Raw genomic sequence first — 26399 nt, forward strand, 5'->3', positions numbered from 1 at the left:
TTTCTTTCTCCTGAGTTCAGTATGGAGCCCACTGATTTATCTTTAACTCTTTTTTTAAATGAAACACAAACCTCAAACATGCACTGTGGAAAATATCTGAACCTTTTTGTGTCGACTGTCACGTCTGTTTTATTCCTATGTCACATTCAGACTACAGCAGCTGATCCAAAGTGCTTTAGAGCACATTTACATTCTAGCTCTCCAAAATACCCAGCCTCAATATCAGAAACTGCAAACTGCTGACGATTCAGCTCAGACATAATGACACGCTGCTCTCCCCATACGCTGCCTTTATAGGTTAAAAGTGCTGGTACTGGTATTGGTTTTGTCCCTGTGTTTACTTGGTATCGGATTGATGCTAAAATTTGCACAGCACAAGCTGCCACACAGCTGGAGAAGACAAAGACCTCAGAGGAGGATCACGGATGTAGTGAAGGAGGACGTGCAGAGGGTGGTGTAGCAGAGGATGCCCGTGATGATGGAGGCAGATTGTTCGTAATCAGAGCTTTGTTTCAAGAAAACATGGTGTGAGTTCCAGCTGCAACATTGGTTGTGTGTGTGTGTCTGTTTGTTTGTGTGTGTGTGTGTGTGTGTGTGTGTGTGTGTGTGTGTGTGTGTGTGTGTGTGTGTGTGTGTGTGTGTTTGTGTGTGTGTGTGTGTGTGTGTGTGTGTGTGTGTGTGTGTGTGTGTGTGTGTGTGTGTGTGTGTGTGTGTGTGTGTGTGTGCGTATGTGAGTGTGTGTGTACAGAATGTTTAAAAACCTCGTCATCATTTTGTGGTCATTGTGGTTTGATATGACAAAAACATGTGGCTGGTTTGTTTTCTTGTGTGATTAAAATGTGTCAGTGTTGTAAAGTTGCTCTACAAAACAGTTGTGCTGTGCTGACGGAGTTCTTCACCTCCTTTTAGCTGACCCTGTGCTCCTGCTCGCTCCCAGTGAAGAGCCTAAGATCTCTGCCATCTCCAGCTCGGCCTCCAAACCATCAGAGCAGGTCTCACTACCATCGTGGAAACCTTCTCTTTTACTCTTGTTGCTGTGCTTCTGCCACAAGTCCCCCCTGACACTCGTCTCCACCTGCTCCACCCTGCCTGCACCCTTGAGCTTTGGTATTTTATATTTGGTTTGAAATCATAATATTTGAACAGATATAAAACATCTGTGTGGAGGACAGTTGTGTCTGTGTGAAGCTGCTGTTGGGATTTTAACACCGAGCAGTGTGGACTTCTGCTCCCTGTGGGGAAAAGGGCGGAACCAAAGTCCGACAGTTTCACCGTCGGAACCTCAGAGTGTGACATCTGCCGGATGTAAACAATGAAAGCGTTAGCATCTAGCGTTAGCTCTGAAACCTGAGAACTAAAAACAGGAAAATGTTTCCGTGTTTGTATCTCTGATGAAAGATCTCGGCTGTTGGAGTAGAAATGTCCTCTCCTGAGTGTGTGACGGAGTTTAAGAAGGAGAGAATAACGGAAACCACGGAGGGAGAGCTGGATGAGCGCAGACTGCTGGACATCACCTGGAAACCCGACATAAAGCCGCACAGCACAGGTGAGTCTCACGTGATCCCTGTGGTTCCTCTATGGTTATTGGAGACCCCTCCTGTGGACTGGTACTTGCTGGATCTGAAGAGGAAATTGAAAGGAAAGGTCGATCTTGTGTCAGCAATTCATTTTCACAGCTCGAATGGGTATATTCATGTGTTCACGGATGGTGCTAAAAGTCCAGATACTGGGATTACAGGGTTTGGAATAGCAGTTCCATCCAAAAATATTGAAATAAACAGACGCACTTCGGATGGCCTTTCAGTGTACACAGTTGAAATGGTAGCAATTTTGGTAGCATTGGAATGGGCAGAGTGTTCAAAGCTCAGGCAGGTAGTAGTATGCTCTGACTCAGCAGCTGTTCTTTCAAGTCTACAATCATTTTGTTCGAAGACAAGGCAGGGTATGCTGTATACTATTCTGGAGACTATAAGCAGAATAAGGTGTTGTGGTGGCAATATTCACTTTCTTTGGGTGCCAGCTCATGTAGGAATCAGTGGGAATGAAAAGGTGGATAGGTTGGCAAAAGGAGCATTGACTAAACATAGGACTGAGATGGAAATTAAAAGCAGCGGATCTGAAGCAAAAGGTATTGTTTGGAGGCAGGTTGTTCGGGAGTGGCAGGAGCGGTGGGATTCAGGGAGTAAGGGCAGGCACTTGTATCATTTTAAGAAGGAGGTGGCAGGGTGTAGGTTGTATGGGGGTAATAGGAGAGAAGAGGTGGTCATTACCAGGCTTAGACTGGGACATTGTGCGTTAAATAAAACACTACAGATGATAGGAGAACATGAGACGGGGCTTTGTGGGGTGTGCCAGGAGGAGGAGGAGACGGTAGAGCATGTAATACTGCGGTGCAAGGGTTATGATGTGGAGAGAAAAGTTCTGCAGAATAGATTGAGGGAGCGGGGAATCGGGGAATTTAATCTGAAAAGTGTGTTGGAGGGTAGTAGGGCACAGGTGAGGGACTTGGTGGGGTTTTTGAAGGCTATAGGTGTGTATGAAAGAGTGTGAGGGTTTTTTTTTTTTGTTGTTTTTTGTTTGTTTGTTTGTTTGTTTTTGATACAGATTGTAAGCTCACTGTCTGATCCATACTCCGGAACAGTAGGAGGCGGTAATGCTCCTTTTACGTTGGTTGCCAACCGCCGTTAAAAACAAAGAAGAAGAAGAAGAAGAGTCTCACGTGAAGCTGACTCATCCTCATCACAGCTCTGCGTTGGATTAAAGTCCAGGAAAACAGATGAAAACGCCATGAGCTCATCTCACAGAGGTGAAGACACTTTCAGGGAAAAGTGATGTCAGCTGGACAAAGACAGCCGTGACAGGACAGTTATTTAAGGAGAAACAGCATCAGTGTCTGTCTGATGTCATTCATTGTTGAGTTTGTCTGTGTGACGTGTGTGTATGTGTGCTTCAGTCAGAGAACATTTGAGTCTCTGTGAGCTAAATTTCAGCTCTACAGCTTTATTAGTTTATTACTGCCCATAACTGTCCGCGTACACATGCGCAGTAAGAGGTCGATGGAGCGGAAGAGGAACACGTGATTTTTTTTATACAGCATGAACATGAAGGAGGAGGCGGGTTACAAAGCAGCTTGCAGAGAAAGCAGTAAACCTTTATCATTTAAAGGGTTCAGTTCTGGGTCGTTGCAGCTGAAGTCATCACATTTTTAAAAATGGTTTTTGCTCAACCATCTCTTTGCCTTAAAAAGTATGATATGAAGTTTGGACACCGAAAATAATTGCTGGAAAATCTTTGGGTTTGTTTTTTCCACCCACTGTCAGGCCCTTTGTCCACACACGAACATGAATATTCAGCTCAGACTGGAGTGGCTCACAGCCAAGTGTGAAGCCACATCTCTGAGTCTGAGGTCACGGCTCTCAGCGTGCAGCGCCCCCTCCTGGTCAGGGTCGAGTAACTGCCTCTGCATCAAGGAGCCGCAGCATTTCCTCAGTCGAGACCTGCTTTATTTTATTTTGCTTATTTGTTTTTTCTGTGTAACTGAACTCTGTTCTTTTGTCTAATTTTGAGATTTTCAGTTTTGTCGTATTTGTTTCAGCTATTACTGTTACTCGTTGCCTTCCATCATCATTTATTCTAAGTGTTAGTACCTAAAATAAGAAATTGCTTTCATAATTATTTCAGATTACTTTATTAAACTTTTAAAAATAATTTTGTGCCTCCAGACGTCCCACAGCAGCATGTCTGTAAGGAGGAGGAGGAGGAGGAGGAGGAGGTTCTCCCTGAGCAGCAGCTCTGTGGCCAGGAGGAACCAGAACCTCCACAGATTAAAGAGGAACAGGAGGAACTGTGCAGCAGTCAGGAGGGAGAGCAGCTGGGACTGGAGGAGGAGACGGATACCTTCACACTGGTTTTGGAAAAAAATATCATGCAGTGTGAGGGAGACATCAGTCATCAGCACAGACCGCTGGATGTCATCTGGAAACCTGAAATCAAGTTACACAGAATAGGTGTGTGAAGCTGAGGTGGTCCTAATGAAGCGAGTGTGTCTTGCGTGTGTGTAGGAGCACAGGGTGAGGAGTACAAACTAAGAGTAGACCCTCTTAGCACATATAAGACACAGGACACACGGCTACAAGCAGAGACTGGATGAGATTTTAAGTTTAAATATAATATTTTTACTTTAAATTTTTCTTTTTGATTCGATATTGATTTACGTGCATTTGCACAATAATCTGACTTCAGCACACATCACAGCTCCACATCCTGAAAGCTGCTTCATTTTTTTTCCACAAATGAACATTTACTGTGAAAGTCTGCCTGCTGAAGTGGATCTGATGTTATCAGTTTATGGTTTGGTCACATTGGAGCAGAAACGCTCTGACAGAGCCGCGTTACTGTGTGATGCTTCTTCTGCCTCATAAACAACAGATTCTGTCACGACAGTGAAAGAAAATGTGTGATAATGATTTTATGACAACATAGAAAATGCAGTTCTGTCCTTCTCTTACTGATGATCTGAGTCAAAGCGGGAATCAACTGTCACAAAGTGCCAGCAGCATCATTATAGTGTAATGATGGTGACACAGCATTATCTGCAGTGATGCAGCAAAAGTGAAATATCAGCACAGGTTGTGTTTTCAATGGAAATTTTAAGTAAAAGTATAAGAAAAGTGCATAAACCTTCAGTTTAACAGTATCTAAAGTACCTTAACCTGTGTAACTCTGCAGAGCTTCACTGTTGTCACACAATCAAACTGAAACTGATTTTCTATCCAGATGTTGGATGTTGGGTCGAGCGAGCGCTCCAGCGACGTTCGGTGGAGCCGTTTGTTGCTGCTCCCTGAGACATGTCTGCACTTGTGGCCGATGTTGGGAAGGGAAGACAGGGAATGTAAATACAGGATGATATGTCTGTGTCACTGATATGGTGACAGTTATCACATACAAACATATACCGATATTATTAAATGATGTGGTGCAGGCGTAGCTGTGTCAGCCTGGCCTAAAAACAGACCTCAGAGTGAGGAGCTGCACTCACACTGAGGCAGGAGTGGAAATAACAGGAAACACTTTGAGCTCACAGCAGACTAGTTAAAATAAATAAGTCAGTGATGGAAACACACGTTCTTTGTTTTCAGCATAATGTTTGGGTCTCTGTACAGTGAGGTGTCCAGTTTATCAGTTCATGCATCAGCAGGCAGCTGAAGCCAGCGTCTCACTGTGATGTCACAGCTGGCTCAAGTTAGCTCATCTCTGATTTTAACATTTATGAACAGATAAATGTTTTTATGATGTTACAAAACTCCTCAGGAAGTTCAAAGGAAGAAAGAAAGTCTGGAAAATTGATTCAAGGAGGCAAAATTAGGGCAAAACAAAGTATTTTTATTAATACCTGAAAAAAAGCAAAACTACTCCATGTACAAAAAGGCTCTCCTCACCCTGAGCTGAAGGACTCTGTCAGCCTTCAGCAGCTGTTTCTCAGGTGCATCCAAATAATCTGTGACATTTCATCTCTAATCAAAATTAGATTCTAGAATATTTTTAACTTTTCTGTAATCACACTAGAAACCTTTCTGTTCCTCCAGACGTCCCACAGCAGCCTGTCTGTAAGGAGGAGGAGGAGGAGGTTCTCCCTGAGCAGCAGCTCTGTGACCAGGAGAGGAGCTCCAGTGTGGACCAGGAGGAACCAGAACCTCCACAGATTAAAGAGGAACAGGAGGAACTGTGCAGCAGTCAGGAGGGAGAGCAGCTGGGACTGAAGGAGGAGCCTGATACCTTTATGGTGACTCTTACTTACGGTGAAAGCGACCACAGTGAATCAGAACCAATCAGTGAGCAGCTCCTCTCTCACAGCTCTCCTGAAACTGAGAGCCGAGATCGGGAAGGGAGCGGGAATGTTGAGTCAGGAAAGAGTATCAAGCTAAGAGGGAAGAAACGGTTCAGAAACAGAGGTCGCAGTGACAGTGATGTGGATACCTGTAACACTGTTGCAGGTAAAAAGCCGGTAAAATGCACTTTCTGCGGAAAAGTTTTCAAACACAAGTCGCAGATGGAGCGACATCACAGGATCCACACGGGCGAGAGGCCGTACTCCTGCACAACGTGCGGGAAAGGCTTCAGCCAAAGCAGCAATCTGACCGTCCACATGAGAACGCACACCGGCGAGAAGCCGTACATCTGCGAAACCTGCGGGAAACATTTCACCTGCAGCTACAGTTTGTTGGTCCACATGAGAATCCACACAGGTGAGAAGCCGTATTCCTGCGAGGCGTGCGGGAAACATTTCAACAGTAGCTTCAACCTAAAAGTCCACACGAACACCCACGCGGGCGAGAGGCCGTATTCCTGCAAACTGTGCGGGAAAACCTTCAGTCAGCCAAGTAACCTGAACGTCCACATGAGAACTCACACAGGTGAGAAGCCGTGCCTTTGTAACACCTGTGGGAAAAGATTCACAGACTTATCGGCGCTGAAAAACCACATGACCGTTCACACAGGGGAGAAACTTTATTCCTGCCAAACCTGTGGGAAAAGTCTCAGCTCTAGGAAAGGCCTGATGGTCCACATAAGAACCCACACAGGTGAGAGGCCGTACATCTGCAACACCTGTGGCAAAAGGTTTACCGAACTGACGGCGCTGAAGAAGCACGTGATGATCCACACGGGCGAGAAACCGTACGTCTGTAACACCTGTGGAAAAGGTTTCATCCAGAACATCCATTTGCTGTATCACATGCGGACACACACAGGTGAGAAGCCTTACTCCTGCAGCACCTGTGAGAAACAATTTAAAGACCCATCCAAGCTCAAAATTCACACGAGGACTCACAGAGGTCGGAATCAAAGCCCGGAAACACCTGTGGGGGAGAATTACCCGGCAGACCAGGCCTGATAAACATTTGAATTTAAACGTCTCTGTGTGTGAGCTCGCCGTCACACTGAGAGCATCAGAAACTGTACAGCAGGCGTCTGTGAGATATCCCACAGTAAGGCTGTTATTTACACAGCTGCTGTGAGCCTCTTTTATTCTGTTACCTGTGTTTATTCCACTGTTAAGGTTATTTTGCTGTGTACTGTAGCTTTGCCTGTTAGGAGTCACCACATTTCAGTCTCCGTCACCTGCGTGTTCTCGGCTCCTCCCACCTGGCAGGTCTACCTTTAACGTTGTTGGGGTCGTTACTCCAAAGCACAGTATGCTGCCTACACCTCCTCGCTTATTTAAACGTCCCTGAAGAAAGTCGCCCTTTACATCATTGCTGCATTACTTACTGTGGTGCAAACCTGCAGCTCTGTATCAGGGCTGGACTTCATCACCACACGCTGGATGGTTAATGCTGTGAGATCACCGAACATGTATGCGTGTTCCCAATCCCAGTCAAACATCATCTGCTCCGTCCTGTCGTCACCGCTCTTCAGTTTAAACACCGCTGGTGTCGCCGCCGTCCTGGAACCTTCCCCCCGCCTGCTCTTCTTCACCTCTATCACAGCCTGTGGTGCTCTGCATGCTCAAAATAATATAAAATTGTGTGCGAATACTGATAACTAGAGATGGACCGAGCCGATATTACGTATCGGTATCGGTCCGATACTGACCTAAATTACTGGATCGGATATCGGAGGGAAATAAAAAATATAATCCAATGCATTAACTATCAAAAAAGCACCTCAAAAAACTTGCGACACAGCGTAACTCGGCTCATAACCGTAGCACTTTGCAGCAGTATGCATCACGTGATAGAGCGGCTGTGTGTATTTGTAGCCTCGCTACCAAACGAGCATTTCATCTCCGAGGAAGTTATCCCAGAGAGAAGTAAAGCAAGTGTGTAAGTTCATCTCTGAATGTTTGTAAAGCATTCCCACGTTAAGCTTAACAACCGATATATGGAGTGACTGCCTCTCTCTCCCTCACCTTCCTGCTGCTACTTCAATCGTGAAACTTATTAATGATCAGCTGATCGGCTTTTCTGTCGTGAGTCCGTCTCTCTTCTTTGTTTTTGGCCCACTTTGCACCAGAAAGAGGAAACCAGCGGCTGAACAACAGCAGCACGTTTAAGCTTGATAAGCTGTTGTTAGAATGTATTTAATATTACTTTCTACACCAGGATCCTTTTCTACGTAGCTGACGGCCGGTAACTGTGCAGGGGCGGATCTAGCAAAGTGTAGCCAGGGGGGCCGATAGGGCATGAACAGGGAAAAGGGGGCACAAAGACATACTTTTCTTTCTTATTCTCATTTAAAATGTCTAGCTTTTAATAAATAATTATCTGAATCTTACACCCAAAGTTTTAATCTGATGTAAAATGTATAGAAGTCCATTACTGTATATAGTAACTGTTAAGTCTAATATACCCTAGTAAGCTATAGTACTTTTTCCAGTGGGAAGGTACCGTCTGTGCAGTCTGCAATTCTGTTGAAGAAAGATGTTGAATCTATTTAATTATTATTGAAAAATAATTTATTTCTGTGCATTTTTTACACCCTGCATCAAATTAAAGTTGATTACATCGATTAAGCATCATGAGGTGGAGGGTGGGTGGTTCCCTATTTTTCTTTTGCTGGGAGTTTGCAACCCTATTAGTTAGGTTGCTTAATATTTCTGCTAAGTACTCTTTAAAATACCAGAATAGGGAGGATGGAGTAGGTTTAAGTTTATTAGATTGATCAGTGTTGCTGAACTATGAAATATTTTGGGTGCAGTGTATTTTTTACATACAGGTATAACAGAATAGCTTTAGTGTTGTTGTTTATTTAAACTTGAGTATGAACTTGTACAAAATGCAGCAAGATATTAAAAAAACAGTTTTATTGATTAAAAAACACACTATATCAGATTCATATCGGTATCGGCAGATATCCAAATTTATGATATCGTATCGGACATAAAAAAGTGGTATCGTGCCATCTGTACTGATAACAGTGCAAATGTTTGCAATATAAAAAATAAATTAAAAATGTAAACATCTATGTTTAATGAACTTCAAAATACTGCATAATATTTATGCATACAAATAACCAAACATCAAGGCAAGCTGTGTAGCCACACAGTGCACAATTGCATCAAACGTATGTCACTTTGTGAGCGGTCTTCAAATGATTGAATAAATTTGTAGTGTTGCTCTGTGGTGCAGCTACGACACCGTAGCAAAGTTTACACACTATATCGACTTGATCCACGTCTGACTGCGCGAACCCGTAATGTTTCCACACCACTGAAGTCGTTTTACCTCCGTTTTCAACCACCGGCATTCTTTCTTCAGCAGCCATTATCCTCTCCTCTCCAAATAACGTCTGCTTAGCTTTCCGAGCTTCCCTCAGGTCCTCCTAATTGTTGTGACGCGTGTTCGAAACACAGAGAGGTGCGCTCGATTTGCCACACGGAGCAGCGCGAGAGTAAAGCACGAGGGAGGTGCTAATAATCAGCTCAGTCATTTTTAATGGTCGCTGAAAGCCCAGATCGTAATCTAGATTAAAATTCGATTGAGCAGCCCTACCGTCACATATATTCTGCTCCTACTTTATCTTCATCAGCTCGGTTCTTTTCTCTCCTCCACCTTTCCAGACTCCTGTTGCTCCCCACTCTCACTGCATGTCACAGTGTCATCAGTAAAGATCACAGTCAGTGGAGTGCTGCTCCATGTCATCAGTATGCTTTATAAGTTTATTAGAGCTCAGCACAGCGTGCGGCCTGCAGTGAACACTCAGTGTTTAGAAGCAGTGATGTTCATGCAGAACATCTTCATGTTTCCTGGGAACGTTTAAAATATGAAGGTTTTTATATTTGTTCCAGTGTCAGATCAGTGCATGACTTTAGCTGCGAGGAGTAAATGTCTGAATGTTTCATTCAAATATAAACTTTAAACACATTTTATTAAACTATTAAACTGTTTGGTGCAACGTGAAGTGATTTTTGTTGCTATAGTTACAGCATTCTCCTCCCTCCACCTCTGACGGAGCAAGATTAACGGGTTATGTTTGAGAAAAAAAAAACTTAATCAGGAGCAGGTTCAACGTTTCATTGTTTTTGTATTGATTATATATCAAATTATATAAATTATCTGATGAAGCAAAAAGTTTCATACAATAAAAATAAAAGTACAGCTGGAGGCTGTCCAGACTTTAGAAGGACGTCGTCACCCAGCGAACACAGAGGAGGTCAAACCTGCTGCTTAGTGCGCCCCCCTGTGGTCTGATGAGTGCGTGACGCTGAAACCTTTGATTAGTTACCGGTGTGTGGACGCTCCCACTCAGGACTGGATCATGACACAGACGCGTCATTCTTAAAAATGTAAAAAGTTTATTTTGCCAACACAGACATCATTTCAAACACTTAATGCCACACAGTCCCTGAAACGGCAGCGCTAACGTACAAAGCAAAACAAGAAGCTCAAAGTTTCCAGTCAGCCGCCCCAAAGTAAAGTCCTCCTCGGTTTCCCTCGTACCTCATCCTCCTCCTCCTCATCATCATCATCACAGTGGTTCTTTGGTTGGCTGATACCCGCTCTCAGCCCCTCCCCTCCCCCCGACAGTTAAACTCTTCGGTGTTAGAGGATTTCAAACCTCAACAACTTTTCAGTCTAAGCTTAACAAAAGAAAGATAAATCGAGCTGAGTGTAAAGAACATACATGAAACCACGGAGAACTATTTGAAACGGTTTGTTTGGTTAAACCAGGGGACCAAATGAGGAATAAAGCTTTTCCACCAAAGAAACTTCAACGTACCATCAAATAATTAGAACAAGTCAGCACAGTCATAACACAAGAAAACGAGAACACTGAAAAGGCCTCAGATTTACCATCAGACTGAAACATCTAAGCTCAGCTCGATGAAACTCTTCTGTAATGTTTGGCTGTGACGTTTTGTACAGCTGACTGCTGACATCAACAAACTACAGTTCATTAAAGTTAAAAAACAAAAGTGTGAGTTCTGCAGAGCAGGACTCGACCCACGGCCGTGGTGACGGGTTGGTTTTCCTGCCTGTTGGTTTTGTTTGATAAAGATCTGGAAACAGCAACAGCAGCGGTTCAAGACCCTGAAAACATACTAATGCTCATTTTATAAATGTGAGGGGGAAAAAACATCCTCAGAAGAGGACAATAAAAATCTGCCTCTCCAGGAGTGCAAAGGTTTCGTTCGACTACAGCTGACTGGCAGTGATGTCGTGTTTCAGATGGTTTCCATAATGTTTGGGTCTTGTTCCGCTGGTGTGAGAGGACTGGTGGAGAAAACAGATCCTCAAAATAACCACAGAGGGTTTTTTTCTTTGAGGTAGGAACGACAGCCGAGGAGTTCGATCAGATAAAAAATTTCTTGGGTTCTTAAAAAAAAAACAAAAAAAAAAAAAAACGTTCTTGTGATGGAAAAGAGGCCGAAGTGGTGATTAAACCACCAAAACACTTAAACAGATGGACACTGACTGATCTGTGCTGCTTTAAAGGCCGACCGAGCCGCATTCACGTCACTGAGCGTTACAGACGACCTGCTGAGCGCTCGCTCTCCATGTTTGGGGTTTTTAGTCATGTGGTTGACTTTTTCACACCCTCTATTTTATAAATGAGACCCAATCAGCTGCAGGCAGACCTCCAGGTTTTCCATGCGTCTGAGATTTTACCCACATGGGCCGCTGTCCATCATCATCATTGCCACTGGTGAAGTTTCCGGTTTACTTCTGTTTCTTGCAGTTACAACCTGAAGTCTAAAAGGCCCAGAGTGACACTCCGGGGCCTGTTCACTGGCTTTTCTTACTTTCCTAGCCTCTTTGTAAACTTTGCTAATGACAGAGGTGTGGATGTGACATCATCATCAGGATGCTTTTAGGCTGGGCTGGAACAAACACCTCCACCAGAGGGCGCTGATATGTTTTCTGCATGTGGGACTTTCTGTAAATTTGCAACAACCAGAAAAAGAGATTTAAGACATTAGGTCAGCTGTACTACTGCTAATGTCCACCAGGTGGCCTGTAAAGCTCCCTCGACGTGAATGCGACTCGAGTTTATATTTAACCAATTGTTCTTGGTTTATGTCCTTTTTTTTCCCTTTTTTTAAAAAAAAATTTCTTAACAACAAAAACAGCTTTTTTTTCAAAATGACAGTTTAAAAAACAATAATCACAGAAATATTAGATAAAGGTTTGTTCAGTAGTTCTTTTGAAATTTGGACCAAACACTTCGACCTCCCTGCAGCCTTCCAGTTTCACGTTGGGTTAATTTTGCTGCAGCATGTTTTTGATCTGCTTGGAGGTAGTCTCATCGTTCAGATGTTTGGTCGTGTACCTGCAGGGGTGGAAGGGTGGAGCTCATGAAAAAGCCTGTTTGGCTGTGCTGGTAGTTTTGATGTGTTTGTGCGGCGACTACACACCTGAGAGCGTTCAGTAAACCCTCCACGCTGCTGGGCGGCTGCTCCTTCAGCACTCGGATGCACCCTTTCATCTGAAAAGCACCAAAAACCAAAAGTTGATTGATCCCTGCAGACACAGGCTGAGGATTCATGCTCAGCAGATACGTGGGAAACGATGACAGAAACTGTGAGGAGATCATTACAGAAGTGTGCAGGGTTGTTTCTACAATCAGCACCATCTCTGACTGACAGGTGTGTGTAGCTGCTAGCTGTTTGCGAGGCTTCACCTCAGCTGAGTCCCTGAACTGGACCTGTGGAGCGTGTTTGTGCTGTTGGAGCCTTTTTGATGACATCATCTGACCAATAATACGGCTGCTGTGAGGTTACTGTCCTGACAAACCATAGAAGAAGTCTGAGCTCCAGTTTTGCAGTATATGACTCGCTCCACCTCCCGAGCCACATCCACCCCAAAAAAGAGCTACTTGTAGCAGCTAGCTACAGCCTCGTAGCACCAGAAAGATAAAATGCTAACGTTTAAAAGATAACAGAGAGGATTAAAAATGTGTGATGTCACGGTCTGTTTCAAACAGCTAATGCTAAACAGTGAAGAGCTCCCCCTCTCTGGACTTCATGTTTCACAGATCAGCTCGGATGAGCCGTGGGAGCTGATTTTATCAGAGGAAGATTAGAAGATTGTTTCTTTTGCAAATTTCAAACATTTTCGAGAGAAGAGGTTGAGTTTTAATTGTAGTAAAAAGCTTTGTGAGTACAGCAGCAGCTCCTGACAGCCTCGCACAAACAGCAGCTGCTTTCTGCAGAGCTTAAACTACACTCATCGTTCAGAAACAGGCAGCAGTGTTGTTTTATTTTAATACAGACATCTTATCCATACTGGATTACTAAACTAAAATAATGTGTTTTATCTACAAGCAGGTATAAATGATTATTTGAGGCATTTGAGGACCGCTTGTCAACATGAAGCCAGTTACAGCTCAGTGCGATTAACAGGAAGTAGAATGACTCTCAGTGTGTGTGTGTGTGTGTGTGTGTGTGTGTGTGTGTGTGTGTGTGTGTTAACTTACGTCTATATTGGAGGTCTTAACGAAGGCTCCAGCTGGGTGAACGTGGTCGTACAGGATGATGACGCCGACCATCACACGGAGGCAGAATAACACGGTCTCCTCACTCGCGAAACGACTGCGGTACTCCCTGCACGCACGCACACACACACACACACACACACACGCAGTCATGAATCTGCTTGATGACAGAGAAACGATGATCGTGGTGTGTTCAGGGACACGTCAGGACTTACGGTGTGTCCAGCATCACTTTACACACGCTGGCCATCGTGCTCAGGCAGTCTGTCGTGTTTTCGATCGGCACCTCTGGATGCTGAGCGACAAAAATCAGACACAGAATCAGTTTATCAAACTGTGTTTTCACAGTCAGTGCTGAGGCTGCCCTCTGCTGGTGGGTTATAAAAATAAAAACCAGCATACAGTTCTGTATATTAAAAAAAACTGTAAATAAAAGAGTCCTGAAGTACACAGACTGTATCTCATACTGAGCCTCTGTGCAGCTTCCTTCTTCTGTTTTAGCTCCTCAGCCTTTAAGCCAGCTTTCACCTGATTGGCCGGCTCTCACAAGGTTTGAGCTGCTGTAGGTGGGTGGAGGCCTCAGTATGCACTCTCACCATATGACATCATGCAGATGAACTGAGTGTTTGGAGCAGTTTGCGTGCTCACAGGGATTGCAGCTCGTACACAGACCTCATTATTAGAGACTGAGGTCGTGTAATGTGAGCATCCAGGAACAGGAGACTCGGACAGGAAGTAAAGAAAAGTTCCCTCAGGTAACATTTCAGGGCGGTGCTAAACACAAAAACCCTGAATCAGAAGTGAAAGTGTGCAGGAACTTACATCTGAGACAAACTTCGACGTGGCGTCGCTTAGCGTCTTCAGCATCGGCGTGGCGCTGGCGTAAAACAGAGACATCCGATTGGCCAGCTCGTTGTTGACTTCACTGCCCGCTTCAGACTGAAAAAGTGGCAGTTGTAAGTTTTTAAAGTGAATTTAAATAAATGTAGAAGTGAGATTTGTAAGTTTGCAGAGATCTGTGAGGTGAAGTTTCCGTTCTCTGAGACATTTACAGCCTGGGCTGCAGCCATCTTTTATTTACAGGCCATAATTTTACAGCATTTAGTTGTTTTTTTATTTTCTTTCAATCATTGTGACATATTTTTGATTTTCAGATTCATTTTTGAGCTGTTTGCTTACAGACAGGTTGTTGATTCGCATGCGACTGATGGTGCGGCGGTAGTAGCTGAAGTCATTCTGGATGGCGGGGTTGGTCATCTGGAGAAACCAGAAAAGGAGATGAAGAACATGAAGAGGAGGATGAGCAGTGAATAACAGAGATGAAGAGCAGAGGAGGAGGAGGGCGAGCGGACCTTGAGCTCGTCGAAGCGCAGCGTGAAGTGCAGGATGTGGGCGAACTGCCGGGCCAGAGCCTGCTTCTGCTCCAGGTGCTGAGTGGGAGTGGAGCTGGAGCTGGTGAGGACGTCCAGCAGACACTGCAGGCTGGTCTCTGCGGGGACGCGTTAGAAAGCACCTCTTTGGTTTCAGGCCAAACAGTAACCTGAGCTCAGTGTGAAGCTGCAGTGAGACGTTAGCTGCTAACATCCCTGAAACGTTTCTGCATCTGTGCGTGAGGAGTGTGTATACGAGTGTGTGTGTGCATGTATGTGTGTGTAAATGTGTAACTCTCTGTGTGAGGTTATGAAACCAAACACATACAGAGCAGCGGCACAAACAGAAGGTTATGATTATTAGTTATTAATAGAGAAAAGGGAGGTCATGCTTCTTCCTGCTCCTTTTGAATATTGTTATTTATTTATGTTTGTTTTGTTTGTAATATTTAAACATGCTGAAGCTGAAGCAGCCGTCTGTGGTTCTTACCGAGCTTCTGAGAGAACTCGTAGAAGGTTTTGAGTTTTATGACCAGAGGAACGACAGCAGACCAGGCCTTCTCCTGCACGCCCTCCACACTGGGATTCTGGATCGCCTGCACACGCGCACGCACACACACAGAGACACACACACAGAGACAGACACACACACACTGTTGTTATTGTTCTTTCCTGCACGTTTCTCTGCTTTTTCACGTTGGCTGTGACCCAATCAGCTGCTTCCTGTGTCACTGGGAGCGGCTGTTTGCTGCAGTGACAGCGGCTCAGCTGATCGCCCTCTTGTGGACGCCTCTCGCCACTTCCTGCTGACGGCGTTGACATTTTGGGCTCAGCGAGTGAAAAACACGCTCACACTGAAACATTTGTTCCTGTTTTCTCTCGGATCGCTGACAGCACAGTCTGGCTCATAAACGCAGAAACATTTTTCTTAATCATTACCTGAAATTACTCCGCTGCTTCCTTTGTGTGGTTTTCATTCCTTTTACTTTTTAAACTTTCACTCTCATATTACAGACAGTTTTGACAAAGATGTAAACAATAAAAACTGAACCTCCTTAAAGCGGCGACTTTTTCTTGAATCAGATTGAATTACGTTGATGTTTGTGGTCGCTTTCATCATGTGACCTGTACAGATACGCTCTGCTTTATCAGAGGAAGGTAGAACTCTGAGTAAAGACCTCATCTTCCTCATAATGATCATATTTATAACTTATATCCTCATAATTCAAATATCACAGATTCTTGGGCAGATCTGCAAGTTTGCCTTTATTGATCCTCGAGCTTCTCAAACTGAAACATCTTTACACATTTATCGACTTCTGGGACTCGTCACTACATCCATCCTGTAAACAGTCGACTATGAAGGATGAAAATACCAAACTAAGACTGTTCACGATCTTTTTCCTAACAAAGAGCAGACTGTGTGTTTACGTCCCGACGTCAGCAACTTTTATTTTGGAACTTTTTTCATGGAAGACTGGATTTTGATAAAAATCTTAAGACTGCAGCCTGAGTTTGTTTTTCCTCCTGAAGCTTCGGTGACGAGAAACAAAAAGCTGGCGTCTCCACGCCGGTGTGAGGAACCGGAGCGCTCGAAGAGCGACCCGAACACCGGCGACGAAGCCATAAACGCTTCAAGGAATCTGCGCACAGATTATTTTGGATGCATGTGAGATCACGCCGATATCCACAGGAAGTGGAAATCACACAAGTCTAAAAATACGTTTTCATGCCTTTGTGCTCTGAGCTCTCGCTCTTTCACCTGATATGCTTTTGCATCATGTTTCTTCTTCTGTGACTTCTCACTGGTGGAAGTGAGAAATCTTTTTTCCTGCACGATAACAGGAAGAACACTGACGCCGTTTCCTGTGACATCACTCTCACGCACGGCGCTGTAACGGCCTGCACACATGCATGTCTTCGTCCGTGTGCTCAGTCTCACCTGTCGTATCTCCTCTCCTGCCCCTCTGTACGACTGCAGGTCCTCCAGGATGACCTGAGCCTCCGTCAGGACCTGGTTCACCTTCTCCCACACGTCCGTCTCCGACTGTGAGGGCTGAGCGTCTGAAACACAAGACATGAGGGTCAAAGGTCGAACTGTCTCAGGAGGAGTTTGTTTTCATTTCAATGCTTCCTGACGCCACAGATCTGCACGTGTGCCTCAGACTGTGGCGTTTATATGTTTCCTGCTTGTAGAACAGGCATCGCCGTAGCAACGCACCCAGTCGCATTTAACCTGTGCACTAACCTGCTGATCAGGTAAAGAACTCATTAATAACATGTTCCTGATTCTTGAATCACTTTTTTAGCTTCTTTGCAGTTTTATGAGAACTGTAAAAACATTTAAGGAACATTTTTGTTGAACTTTGGCCTGAAACTAAAAAGCAGCACGTTGTTAATGTTGGTGACCACCGGGGGGGCCTGACCCAGCGGACAAACCCAGACTGGGCAGTGAAACGCTGCATCAGTAACAATCAGCTCTGATTCTAAAACACAGTCACACAAATCACTCTGAGCTTTTCTACACAGTCTGAATCCTTCTTTCACTGAAGCCCCCACCCACACCCCCACCCACCCCCACCCACCCTGACACGGTGACATAAAGGAACTCGAAAGCTTCATGTTGACAAAGACTTTTTGTATTTACTGTTTACTAAGTGAAAGGTGAGCTTAAAGAAAAGGTCTGGACAGCTCGACGTCACGCAGGTCTCCAAACCTGATAACAGAAATGTTCAATCAGTGTGTGTGTGTGTGTGTGTGTGTGTGTGTGTGTGTGTGTGTGTGTGTGTGTGTGTGTGTTTGTCTCACTCTCAAAGTCCAGGAAGAAGTTTCCTCCGTTGTTGTCGATGTCTCTGGTTAATACCTTGATCAGGTTCCCCATGCTGTAAAAACAATGACAGCGATGGTCAGAGCTGCGCACGTGTGACTCACAGAGACGCAGCCGTGCTGCAGGATGATGACACATTTAAACCGACACACTGAAGTATTCAAACACAGCGACGCAGGTATCGATGCATCACTGAGTTTCTTTGCTCAAAGCAGCACCACACACAGCTCACATAAAGCCACTCTGTAACATGCTGGTAAGATCTTTAGCTTCATTTTCCAACGTGCAGTAAAGTTGAATAGAAGCTCCTCGATGTCTGAAACACGGGTGATAAAACTGCAGGCTGAAAAAGACTCCTTACGAGTGTTTGTCCAACCAAACTAAAATTAAATAAAGATTGGTCATTTATTTTTCAAACATGTAAAAAAGTGTAAAAAGACGAGACGAGCTTCAGGTTCCTGCCTCTCTGAACGCTGCCGGACGTCTGCGGGTCTTTATTGTCCCTCTCGCTGTGAATCACAGCTAAGGGAGTGCTGCTGTGCCTCGGACGGGGACGCTGAAGGACACTCGTGTTTAAATATAAAAACAAGAGTTTTCTGTCTGAGCAGTGGGAGCAACAACGTGTTAGTGTTGGACTTTTATTCAGTTTTCTGACTTTTTTAAGCTAAATAAACAGCCGGTCAAAAGAAATGTTCACATATTTCTCTGAAGCAAGTGGGACGTTAAATGGAGGTGACATGGGTTTGGTGGTAAAGCAGCTCACCAAAGTGCAAGAAGAAGAAGAAGAGGTCAAAGCTACTGGATGCTGTGCTTTGAAAGTAGATTTACGTGTCCTACACTCTTTAACGTGAAACACTGACGATACCTGATCCAAGCCAGGATATTGGTTCATATTTCACATTTCCACCTGTGGTTTTTCTGTGTTTGCAGGCCTGCGTTTCCTCAGTGTGTCGAGAGTTTCACGTTCTGTTTCTCAGACTCGGAGAGGAGCCCTCCGAACTCTGTCACACCCAATCTGGGATGAATCAGAGCTTCCATTATGAAACTGCTGGAGTTCTAGTGCAGCGTGTCCCGACCAGCTTGGCCTTATTTCACAGTTTTGTAATTTATGGGGTGTTCCACAATATCTGTCAGACCTTCTGAAACCTCCAGTATGGGGTAAGTAGAAAACGTAAGCACTGTTCAGCGCCTTTACCTGGAAACATAAACAGAAATCCTCTCGGCGTCTGAGAACTGACCCTTTAAATGAATCAGAGCTGCCGGAGTTACCAGATCAACACCAAACACAGAATGTGAGCACAGATTTAAAGGTCTGAGATCAGGACTTCTTCACGTCTCTTAGATGTCTTAAACGCAGACAGAGAGCAGTGGGATATCGCTGGATAACAGATAAATACAGTAAGAAGACAGAACAGGATACGCGCGTGTTTCATGGTTAGAATAAAGACACGATGTGTTCACACAATCGAAACCACTCACTGTGCGCACACTCACTGTAACAGAGGTGAAAACACTGATTTCACAGTGAAAATTCAGCCTCATGCGTTAAAGACTGATGTTCAGTAGTCAGAGCCGAGTCACAGAGGAAAACATGGCCGAACAAAAAGACTGTTAAATAAAGAAATGTAATTAAACCTTTTCACGTTCACCAGGTCACAGGTGAACCACAAGAAAATAGAGCTGGGTATTCTTCAGATGAAGAGTCTAACAGACACTTAACCTCTGATGTCAGATTCCCACTTGGCTGTAAGGAGGGGTGAATGTGAACGTAACCATAAACCTAAACCTGGTGGATGCTAACAGGTCTGTGCTAAAAGGAGCAGCTATGAAGATTAGCATTGATACAAACATTCAGCAAAAGATCACTCTGGATGTTTGAGTCCACCAGGACTGAAGTCTGAGTCCTGAAGAATGATCTTCATCCAGAAGAGGAAGAACACATGGCCCGACCTCATTTCAATTCAGCTTTATTTATACAGCGACAAATCACAACAACAGTCGCCTCAAGGCGCTTTATATCGTAAGGGTGACCCTCCAATAATACATACAGAGAAAAACCCAACAATCATGTGACCCCCTATGAGCAAGCACTTTGGCGACAGTGGGAAGGAAAAACTCCCTTTTAACAGGAAGAAACCTCCAGCAGAACCAGGCTCAGGGAGGGGCGGAGCCATCTGCTGTGCGATGCACACGTGCAGTCTATGTATGCAGCCTGCCAACCAAGCTAGTTCACATTAGGTTGGCGCTCCACCCTCTCGTCCAAATATGGATACTCGAGGCCTCGTTAAAACCACAGGGTGGCAGACAAAACAGCAACGCTAAGGCTTCAAAATGTGAAATCCAACCAACAATGTCTAACGCCGGCCACAGCCATCTTTTATTTACAGTCTCTCACTGAGACACAAGCTAACATGGAGTGAAATCAGTTTTTACTCCACTGCTGCTGTTTTAAAGCAGGACGTCAGTTTGTTTGTTCACTCTACATCAGTCAGAGACTCAGGGACATATTTTCTATAATTTCAGTGTTTTTAACCGTCTCACATGTCAGACAGGCCCAGCTGACAGTCTGCATTCATGCTGAGCATTCACATTTACTGCTGCTGATGTCACACCACATGTGAAACAAGCTGCAGGTTTTGGTTCTCTATTCAGAGGAACCTCGGTTCTGATGTTCTTGTCCAGGAGCGACAGCCTCACTGGCTGCTGTCGTTTTTAGTTTGAGTATCCGCAGAGCTGCTGCATTATTTCACTGCTGTTCCTAATAAAGTGTCTTGTGAGTGCATGTCTCCATTAGGTGGAAGTGGAACCTAAATTTTACCTCAGAGGAAACACGAGAAACGGACAGTGGGTGACACAGAGTGGGTTTTATAGGCGAAACGGTGCGTTTGTGTGAAATCTGCTGCAGAGGAAACTGAAGCGTTCTGTCAGAGTTTAAGTTTCAGCTGCAAACCAATTCAAACTGAAAGAAAACGTTTGCTTGCGTTGCGTTTGCGGGCTGCAGGCCGAACTGGAAGCAGCGCCTGCTTGTTGAAAACAGTCAAAAGAGGAAGTGATGAAGTCTCTGAAAGTTTGGCCTAAATTTAAAAACAGAGGAAGTAACGCAGACCGAGCAGCTCGGGTCAGGTAAGAAAGATACTTGGTGAAAATAAGAAGTCCAAGCTGCACCGATAACAGATAACCAAACCAAAACATCTATTCTGAGTTTGTCTTCTTCTGACGACGACAGAAAACCTCTTGACGTTTCACCAAGCTCACATTTAGCTGCAGAGGAAGTTTCCACAGCGCTCACATGAAACACTGAGCAGTTACGTGAACTGCTCCACTAATCCTCGGCGATTTCCTCTTTATCAGGATGGCACAGCTTCAGTCACTTAAAGCCTGCCCATGTGCAAACTTCAAGTTCATTTCAGCACATTCTTGCAAACTTTCCCTGCAATCCCCTCGTATGTTAACACCTTTGAAGCCGTCTCCTCAGCTACAAGTCTGACAGAGCAAAGCAGCCAGGAAGCCGACACACGAGATAAACCTCACCTACACTCATGTGCTAAACATCACATTCTCCCTGAAGTCTTACTGCAGAGTCCCAGCTGGTAAATGTACTGATCTGCTGACAGATAGACCAGAATAATACACGTGATACATTTATAAAAGTCTTTTCTTTATTTATCCTCAATCTGAGTCTGCTGCTCTGTTCATCTCTGAGAATATTCACAAGCTATAAAGATATCCTCAATCATGTGTTATGTTGTGAAGAAATAAATGAGATGTCAGGGTGAAGCTGCTTCTCTCTGCTTGGTGTTAAACTAAAGTTCCTCTTATGCTGAATGAGCTGCAGCGGGTATCAGTGATTAAGTCGAATATAAAAACCAGTCAGAGGTCCTCTTTTACTTCTTTAAAGTGCTAATAACGGAGTTTCCTGTTCGGTGTTTGGTCAGTTGGGAGCTAAGTGGGTGTTTAAAGCAGCTGAGCTAAAATTAACAGACCTTCCCCTCCATTAATAACTAACCCGCTGAAATGTGATGTTGTTTTAAGGAACATGTGGTTTGCAGAAAATTCTTTATGAGGAACCGTTCATCCCGACAGTTTGTAGCAGATTCGTTAGAAATGAGTGTGCGCTTCAAGTCTTTACTTCAGACTCATAACAGAGAGAGCAGGAACCTGGACCTGTGATGTGGCGGGAACGGATCACTTTCTTTCAGCCAACCACCAGCGCGGACGAGTCGCCGCCCAGACAAGCTGGACAGGGCGTGCCTGCAGCAAGTACTGTATATAGAAGATGAACACTGTGGGTGAGCCCACAGTGTTCATTGTCACTATGCTGGTTTTTGGAGCCACGTGAGACCATAATGAGATCAGAGGGTGGAGTTCTGAGTGCTGCTAATTAGTGCATCCAACCAAATCTGATTAAGATCCTACACTCAGCGACACCGGAGCTCAGACTTAGTTGTATTCTCTCAGTGCATTAAACTCACTGCAGTTATATTAGTGGTCAGATAATCTCATTGAAAAGCCTCCCACAGCACAAACACAGTCCAGAGGTGAAGTTCAGGAACTCCGGTTAGCTGAGGTGAAGCTACGTCTTGGTATCAGGCTGTAAAGTTTTAACATGCGAGTCTCACTGCTGGAGCCTCCAGTGGACGTTAGAGGAATTGCGGCATGTGGCATAGAAGAACCAGTCAATGGAAAACAAAACTTAGACATTAAGACCTTCCACACTGACACGCTTCACAAAATTAGCAGCTGGAGCCTGATGTAGACTTTGGTACTCCTGCGCCGGTTTCATTTTCAAGCCTCGGCCTGAGCACCAAGCAGGTGATTAAAACTAACACGGTGCCAAAAAAGCTCACGAGAAACTCTGAGAGAAACCTTTTCAGAGCACGTGGATGTGAACCAAAACCAGCGAGAGTGTTGGATGTTAGAGGATGGAGGAGTTACGTGAGGATGGAGGTCAAAGCAAATGCAATGACACGGCTGTGGCACAGAGGCTGTTTGTGCTGATGTGAGGACAGTCTGGAGGCTCTGGTTTGCCCTGAGGTACCAAAAACTCTCTACAGATTTTACACGTTTACCATCAGAGAAAAGCATCAAATCCTCAAATCCTGACATTCAGCGAGTTAAACTGGCCGGTGCTTTGCAGAAAATGTTTTTCTCCTTCAACACTGGGACTCAAACCTGTGATGAAGTATTTTACACTGTGCTGACAGTACCACTGTCTTACAGTACAGGCTGTGAATACTTCATAAAACACCAAAAGACAAAGAGTAAACAGTAAAAAGCATTTCTGGAGCCTCACATGTACTCGAGTATATTACTGTCTGCATTTATCTGTCAGTTACTGTTTGCCAGCATGAAGCTCTGCCATCATCAGTCTGCGCAGCAGCCACACCGAGCTGTGATCACCTGTCGATGACACTCAGCTGACATGAAACAGAGGAGAGCGAAATGTGCTCGTCTTAAACTGACGACTCAAATGTCAGAGCATTTGCAATAAAACGCGTCTGAGCTCTCAAACGTTCAGTGTCGCTCTGCACAAACTTATTTTTGCTTGGTGGTGATTCTAATTATACTTAAGTGAAACAGCTCAAACTTCCTCCAAACTCTGCTGATGTGCACATAAACCAGATTGTTCTGGTTAAAAATGTAGTTGTTTCTGTTTGCTGCATTAGATGTGCCTCACTGTTGGAGATTTGATCTGATTTTCACTGTAAGATGGCTTCATTTAAAACAAATTACTCAGAAAACATCATCTTACCTGTTAGCTTAAAGCAGGCGAGTTACACCAGCTGGTTTATTCAGAGTGTGCAGAACTGAAGTGACGTTAAAAGATATCCCAGAATAAAAGAGCTCTGCTGCAGACTACTTTAGTTTGACCTGTGAGTTACGTCGACTTAATGTAGAGAACAACAGCAAAAGAGCTCTGAGTTAAAAACTTTACACCAAATAAAGGCTGAGTTTGTGTCTCCTCCCAGGATCGAGCGGGACATCAGTCTGTGAGGTGAAGGTGTTAACCACTGGACCACAGAGCCGGGACAAATCACACAAATCATGTCTAAATATTAGAAACTGGTATCAACTAAATGCACTTCACATCACCTAAAACCAAACGCTGAAAAGTCGGTTTTACTTAAAACATCAGTAATGAGTCACAGTTACTTATATTTACTTAAGTACTTAAGAGGGGAAAGTTACATCTGCTTAGTATAGAATCAGTTAATACGACTTTCATTTTTACAGCTAATGAAGAAACTCAAACACTGAAGACAAGTAAACCTCAAACATTTGTATATTTTAAGTTTAAAGCAGTTTATGAAACTTTATTTCAGGACATTTTCTAATAAAATGAACTCACTGCCTCAAAAACTGAATGAAAGTCACTTTTAGAGGAGCGAGTTATACTAACAGCTTAGTAAATTTAGGAGAACAGAAGTTAAAGCACATCAGCTGGGAAACTTTACACTGATAACAGATTTTATATCGTTTTAAAATCTGCAGCTGGTGTTTTGGTGAAGATTAGTGGATTAAACGTGTTTGCTGTTTGATGATTCAGTCAGATTTTACGCTCATGTTTGATAAATGAAGCTCAAAACAGTTTTACACAGTTAAAGAGTTTAACTGGATTCCATCAGGATCCATAAACAGTGATGTGCAGCTGAAAGTGAGCTGCTGTGCAGTAAACACGGAGTCGGCCATGATGATGCTGTGACAGTTTCACTCATCAGTGCGCGCTTCTCCTTTTTCCTCCGCACTTTTAGCGGAGACTCTGCTCCTCTTTCAGGGAGTCTCGGGACTGTGAGCCCGCTTCAGGAGCTTCGTCTGCTGCGTTAAACTTTGATCACAGAGCTCCTCGCGCCGCCCGACAGTCGGGCTGACCGGAAGCAGCGCGTGCCAGCGGCTCCGGCTCTGTCTGCGTAAAAACGCGTAACCGAGCGGCTCGTTCCCCGCGGCACACACACGCCGCTTCGCCCGGAGCGCCACGGAGCTCCAGCCTGGCGCGGAGGCGGATTTGAGCCGTGATCCGCGGGCAGAGGCGCTGCGGCTGCAGGAGGAGGAACTTTAAACCCTGCGGAGTTTTTCTCGGAGTCTGCGGAATGCAGGACCTGACATGTCTGATCTGAGACCAGGATCCACCCAGAGCACTGATCGCCCCCCTCCTCCCTGCAAATCCACCACCACCCTCCCTCTCCCCACAACACGGCCCCCCTCCGCCCTCCTCACCTTCACTGATAGCTGATCGATAGGTGCGGATCGATGCCGTGCGTCCGGGCTCCGGTGTGTCCGCGGTGGTCCAGGTGTCTCCCGGCGGTCCGCCTCCTCTACATGCTGCGCGAGTGTGAACCCGGAAAACAGCCGCGCGGCGCTCCGTTAACTATAAAAGGAGTGATTTCCTCAGGAGGAACTGAGCGAGCAGCCAATCAGCGAGCCGTGACGGCACCAACTGCAGCTGCAACCTCACGGTCGGCCGACGGAGGCAACTCGAGCTCCGGTGCAACTAAAACACGAAAGCAGAGCCTCAAGGCACGAGTCTGCGCACTGCTGCAGTCTCACAAACACCAAGCATCACCAGAAAGTAGCTCCACAGGTTTTATATCACAACCATCGTCACGGAGACGTCACAGCAGAGTTATAACAACACGCGGCTGAAATCATAAAAAACATCATTTCCATCAGTCAGCCGCGTGTTTGTGTCTCTGCTGCGCACACGAAACAGTCTGCATCCATAACTCCACAAAACTTATAAAACACACAATAACTACAGACTCATTATGACATCATGTGTTTTAATCTCTGTGCTCTGATTGGTGGATTCGTGGTCAGTATTTTAGTATTTTATTCTATTTTATCTTATTTTATTCTATTGTTTTGCTTCATCTTTGCTGCTCTTAACTTTGAACGGTCCACTTCCCACGTGTGGGACTAATAAATGTTTATCTTGTCTCAATAAGAAGTCTCATCTACAGTATCACAGCTGTCCTGAATATAAGCAGGCAGGAAGACGCTGATGCTGAAATCTGTCCACTTCAAAAAATCACAGAAATTTTGACTGATCGGTGTGTTTGAATCTTTAAGGTGAGTTCATAACCTGACCACGAATCCACCAATCAGAGCATAAACAGAGACGAAACGTGAGAATGAACAAGTTACAGAAACTATACAAACTATAAGTTCACAGCGTGGAGGTCTTGGTTGGTGGTGTCTGTGTGGCCTGTTCCCTTCCCACAGTGCAGAGACGTGCTTGTTAGCTCAGCTGGTGAGTCTAAGCTGGGCGTAGGTGTGACGGGGAGCTGTGCAGGGTGTAGCTCGCCTTCTGCCTGTGACAGCTGGGATGGACTGATGGATGCTAAGTGTAAAAAAGCTCCACAAGAGTCTAAGCTCATCTTTAAATAGCACGACAAGGCACCGTGGACGGAGTGGTGAGACATGAGTGACAGCATCCACCCATCATCCACCCAGGCCCTCCACCCCAGCACTGATAATCAACTTTTTCATGCTATTATGTAACTATATTTGAAAACTATTGACTTGGTACATCTTTGCAAATCAAAAATTAGCATTTTTAATCATTTTCAACTGTAACGTCCGTCCATTTCTTTTCTTCACCATGATTCCAGTTGATGGTCTCGGGGAGCTGGAGCCTCATAGGCTGACAGCTGGGTAACACCTGGATATGCATTTTCACCTAAATATCATATAACTACATGCTGTGTCACATGATCCACTTTAAATGACTTTCTTTGCTTTGTGTCTCATTAAGTTTTTTCCTAATTGAA

The 26399-nt window shown here is 44.7% G+C and overlaps 2 protein-coding genes across 4 annotated transcripts; one reads left to right on the top strand and one right to left on the bottom strand.

Moving 5' to 3' along the window:
• The first annotated feature begins 1312 nt into the window (after positions 1-1312).
• Positions 1313-7628, top strand: LOC116314930 (zinc finger protein OZF-like). 3 transcript variants are annotated; one of them, XM_039602136.1, is made up of 4 exons: positions 1414-1546; positions 2642-2806; positions 3723-4007; positions 5586-7628. In XM_039602136.1, exons 2-4 carry the CDS (start codon positions 2788-2790, stop codon positions 6890-6892), a joined length of 1611 nt encoding a protein of 536 aa, XP_039458070.1. In that variant the 5' UTR covers positions 1414-1546; positions 2642-2787; the 3' UTR covers positions 6893-7628. The 3 variants fall into 3 exon arrangements, with proteins under 3 accessions (XP_031588947.2, XP_039458070.1, XP_039458069.1); XM_039602135.1 differs by having other exon boundaries at positions 1416-1546; positions 2605-2806; XM_031733087.2 differs by lacking the exon at positions 2642-2806 and having other exon boundaries at positions 1313-1546.
• A 2646-nt stretch (positions 7629-10274) lies between these two features.
• On the bottom strand, positions 10275-25090 carry LOC116314984 (CYFIP-related Rac1 interactor B-like). Its single transcript, XM_039602160.1, has 11 exons — positions 24847-25090; positions 17613-17686; positions 16747-16868; positions 15295-15400; positions 14787-14923; positions 14614-14691; positions 14257-14373; positions 13650-13729; positions 13417-13543; positions 12356-12426; positions 10275-12270 (listed from the first exon to the last, which is right to left on the bottom strand). The coding sequence occupies exons 2-11, from the start codon at positions 17683-17685 to the stop codon at positions 12201-12203; spliced, it is 981 nt and encodes a 326-aa protein (XP_039458094.1). The 5' UTR covers position 17686; positions 24847-25090; the 3' UTR covers positions 10275-12200.
• Positions 25091-26399: the final 1309 nt, after the last annotated feature.

Source organism: Oreochromis aureus, linkage group 18, assembly GCF_013358895.1.
Source record: "Oreochromis aureus strain Israel breed Guangdong linkage group 18, ZZ_aureus, whole genome shotgun sequence".
Classification (NCBI taxonomy): Eukaryota; Metazoa; Chordata; class Actinopteri; order Cichliformes; family Cichlidae; genus Oreochromis; species Oreochromis aureus.

Coding starts and splice junctions, on each gene's coding strand:
- LOC116314984 (XM_039602160.1), bottom strand. CDS start 17,685: ATGGGGAACCTGATCAAGGTATTAACCAGAGACATCGACAACAACGGA. Junction 16,869..17,612: donor CTTCTTCCTGGACTTTGAGA/GTGAGACAAACA, acceptor CTTGTGTTTCAG/ACGCTCAGCCCTCACAGTCG. Junction 14,924..15,294: donor CGAGTTCTCTCAGAAGCTCG/GTAAGAACCACA, acceptor GCGTCCCCGCAG/AGACCAGCCTGCAGTGTCTG.
- LOC116314930 (XM_031733087.2), top strand. CDS start 1,420: ATGTCCTCTCCTGAGTGTGTGACGGAGTTTAAGAAGGAGAGAATAACG. Junction 1,547..3,722: donor CATAAAGCCGCACAGCACAG/GTGAGTCTCACG, acceptor TTGTGCCTCCAG/ACGTCCCACAGCAGCATGTC. Junction 4,008..5,585: donor AATCAAGTTACACAGAATAG/GTGTGTGAAGCT, acceptor CTGTTCCTCCAG/ACGTCCCACAGCAGCCTGTC.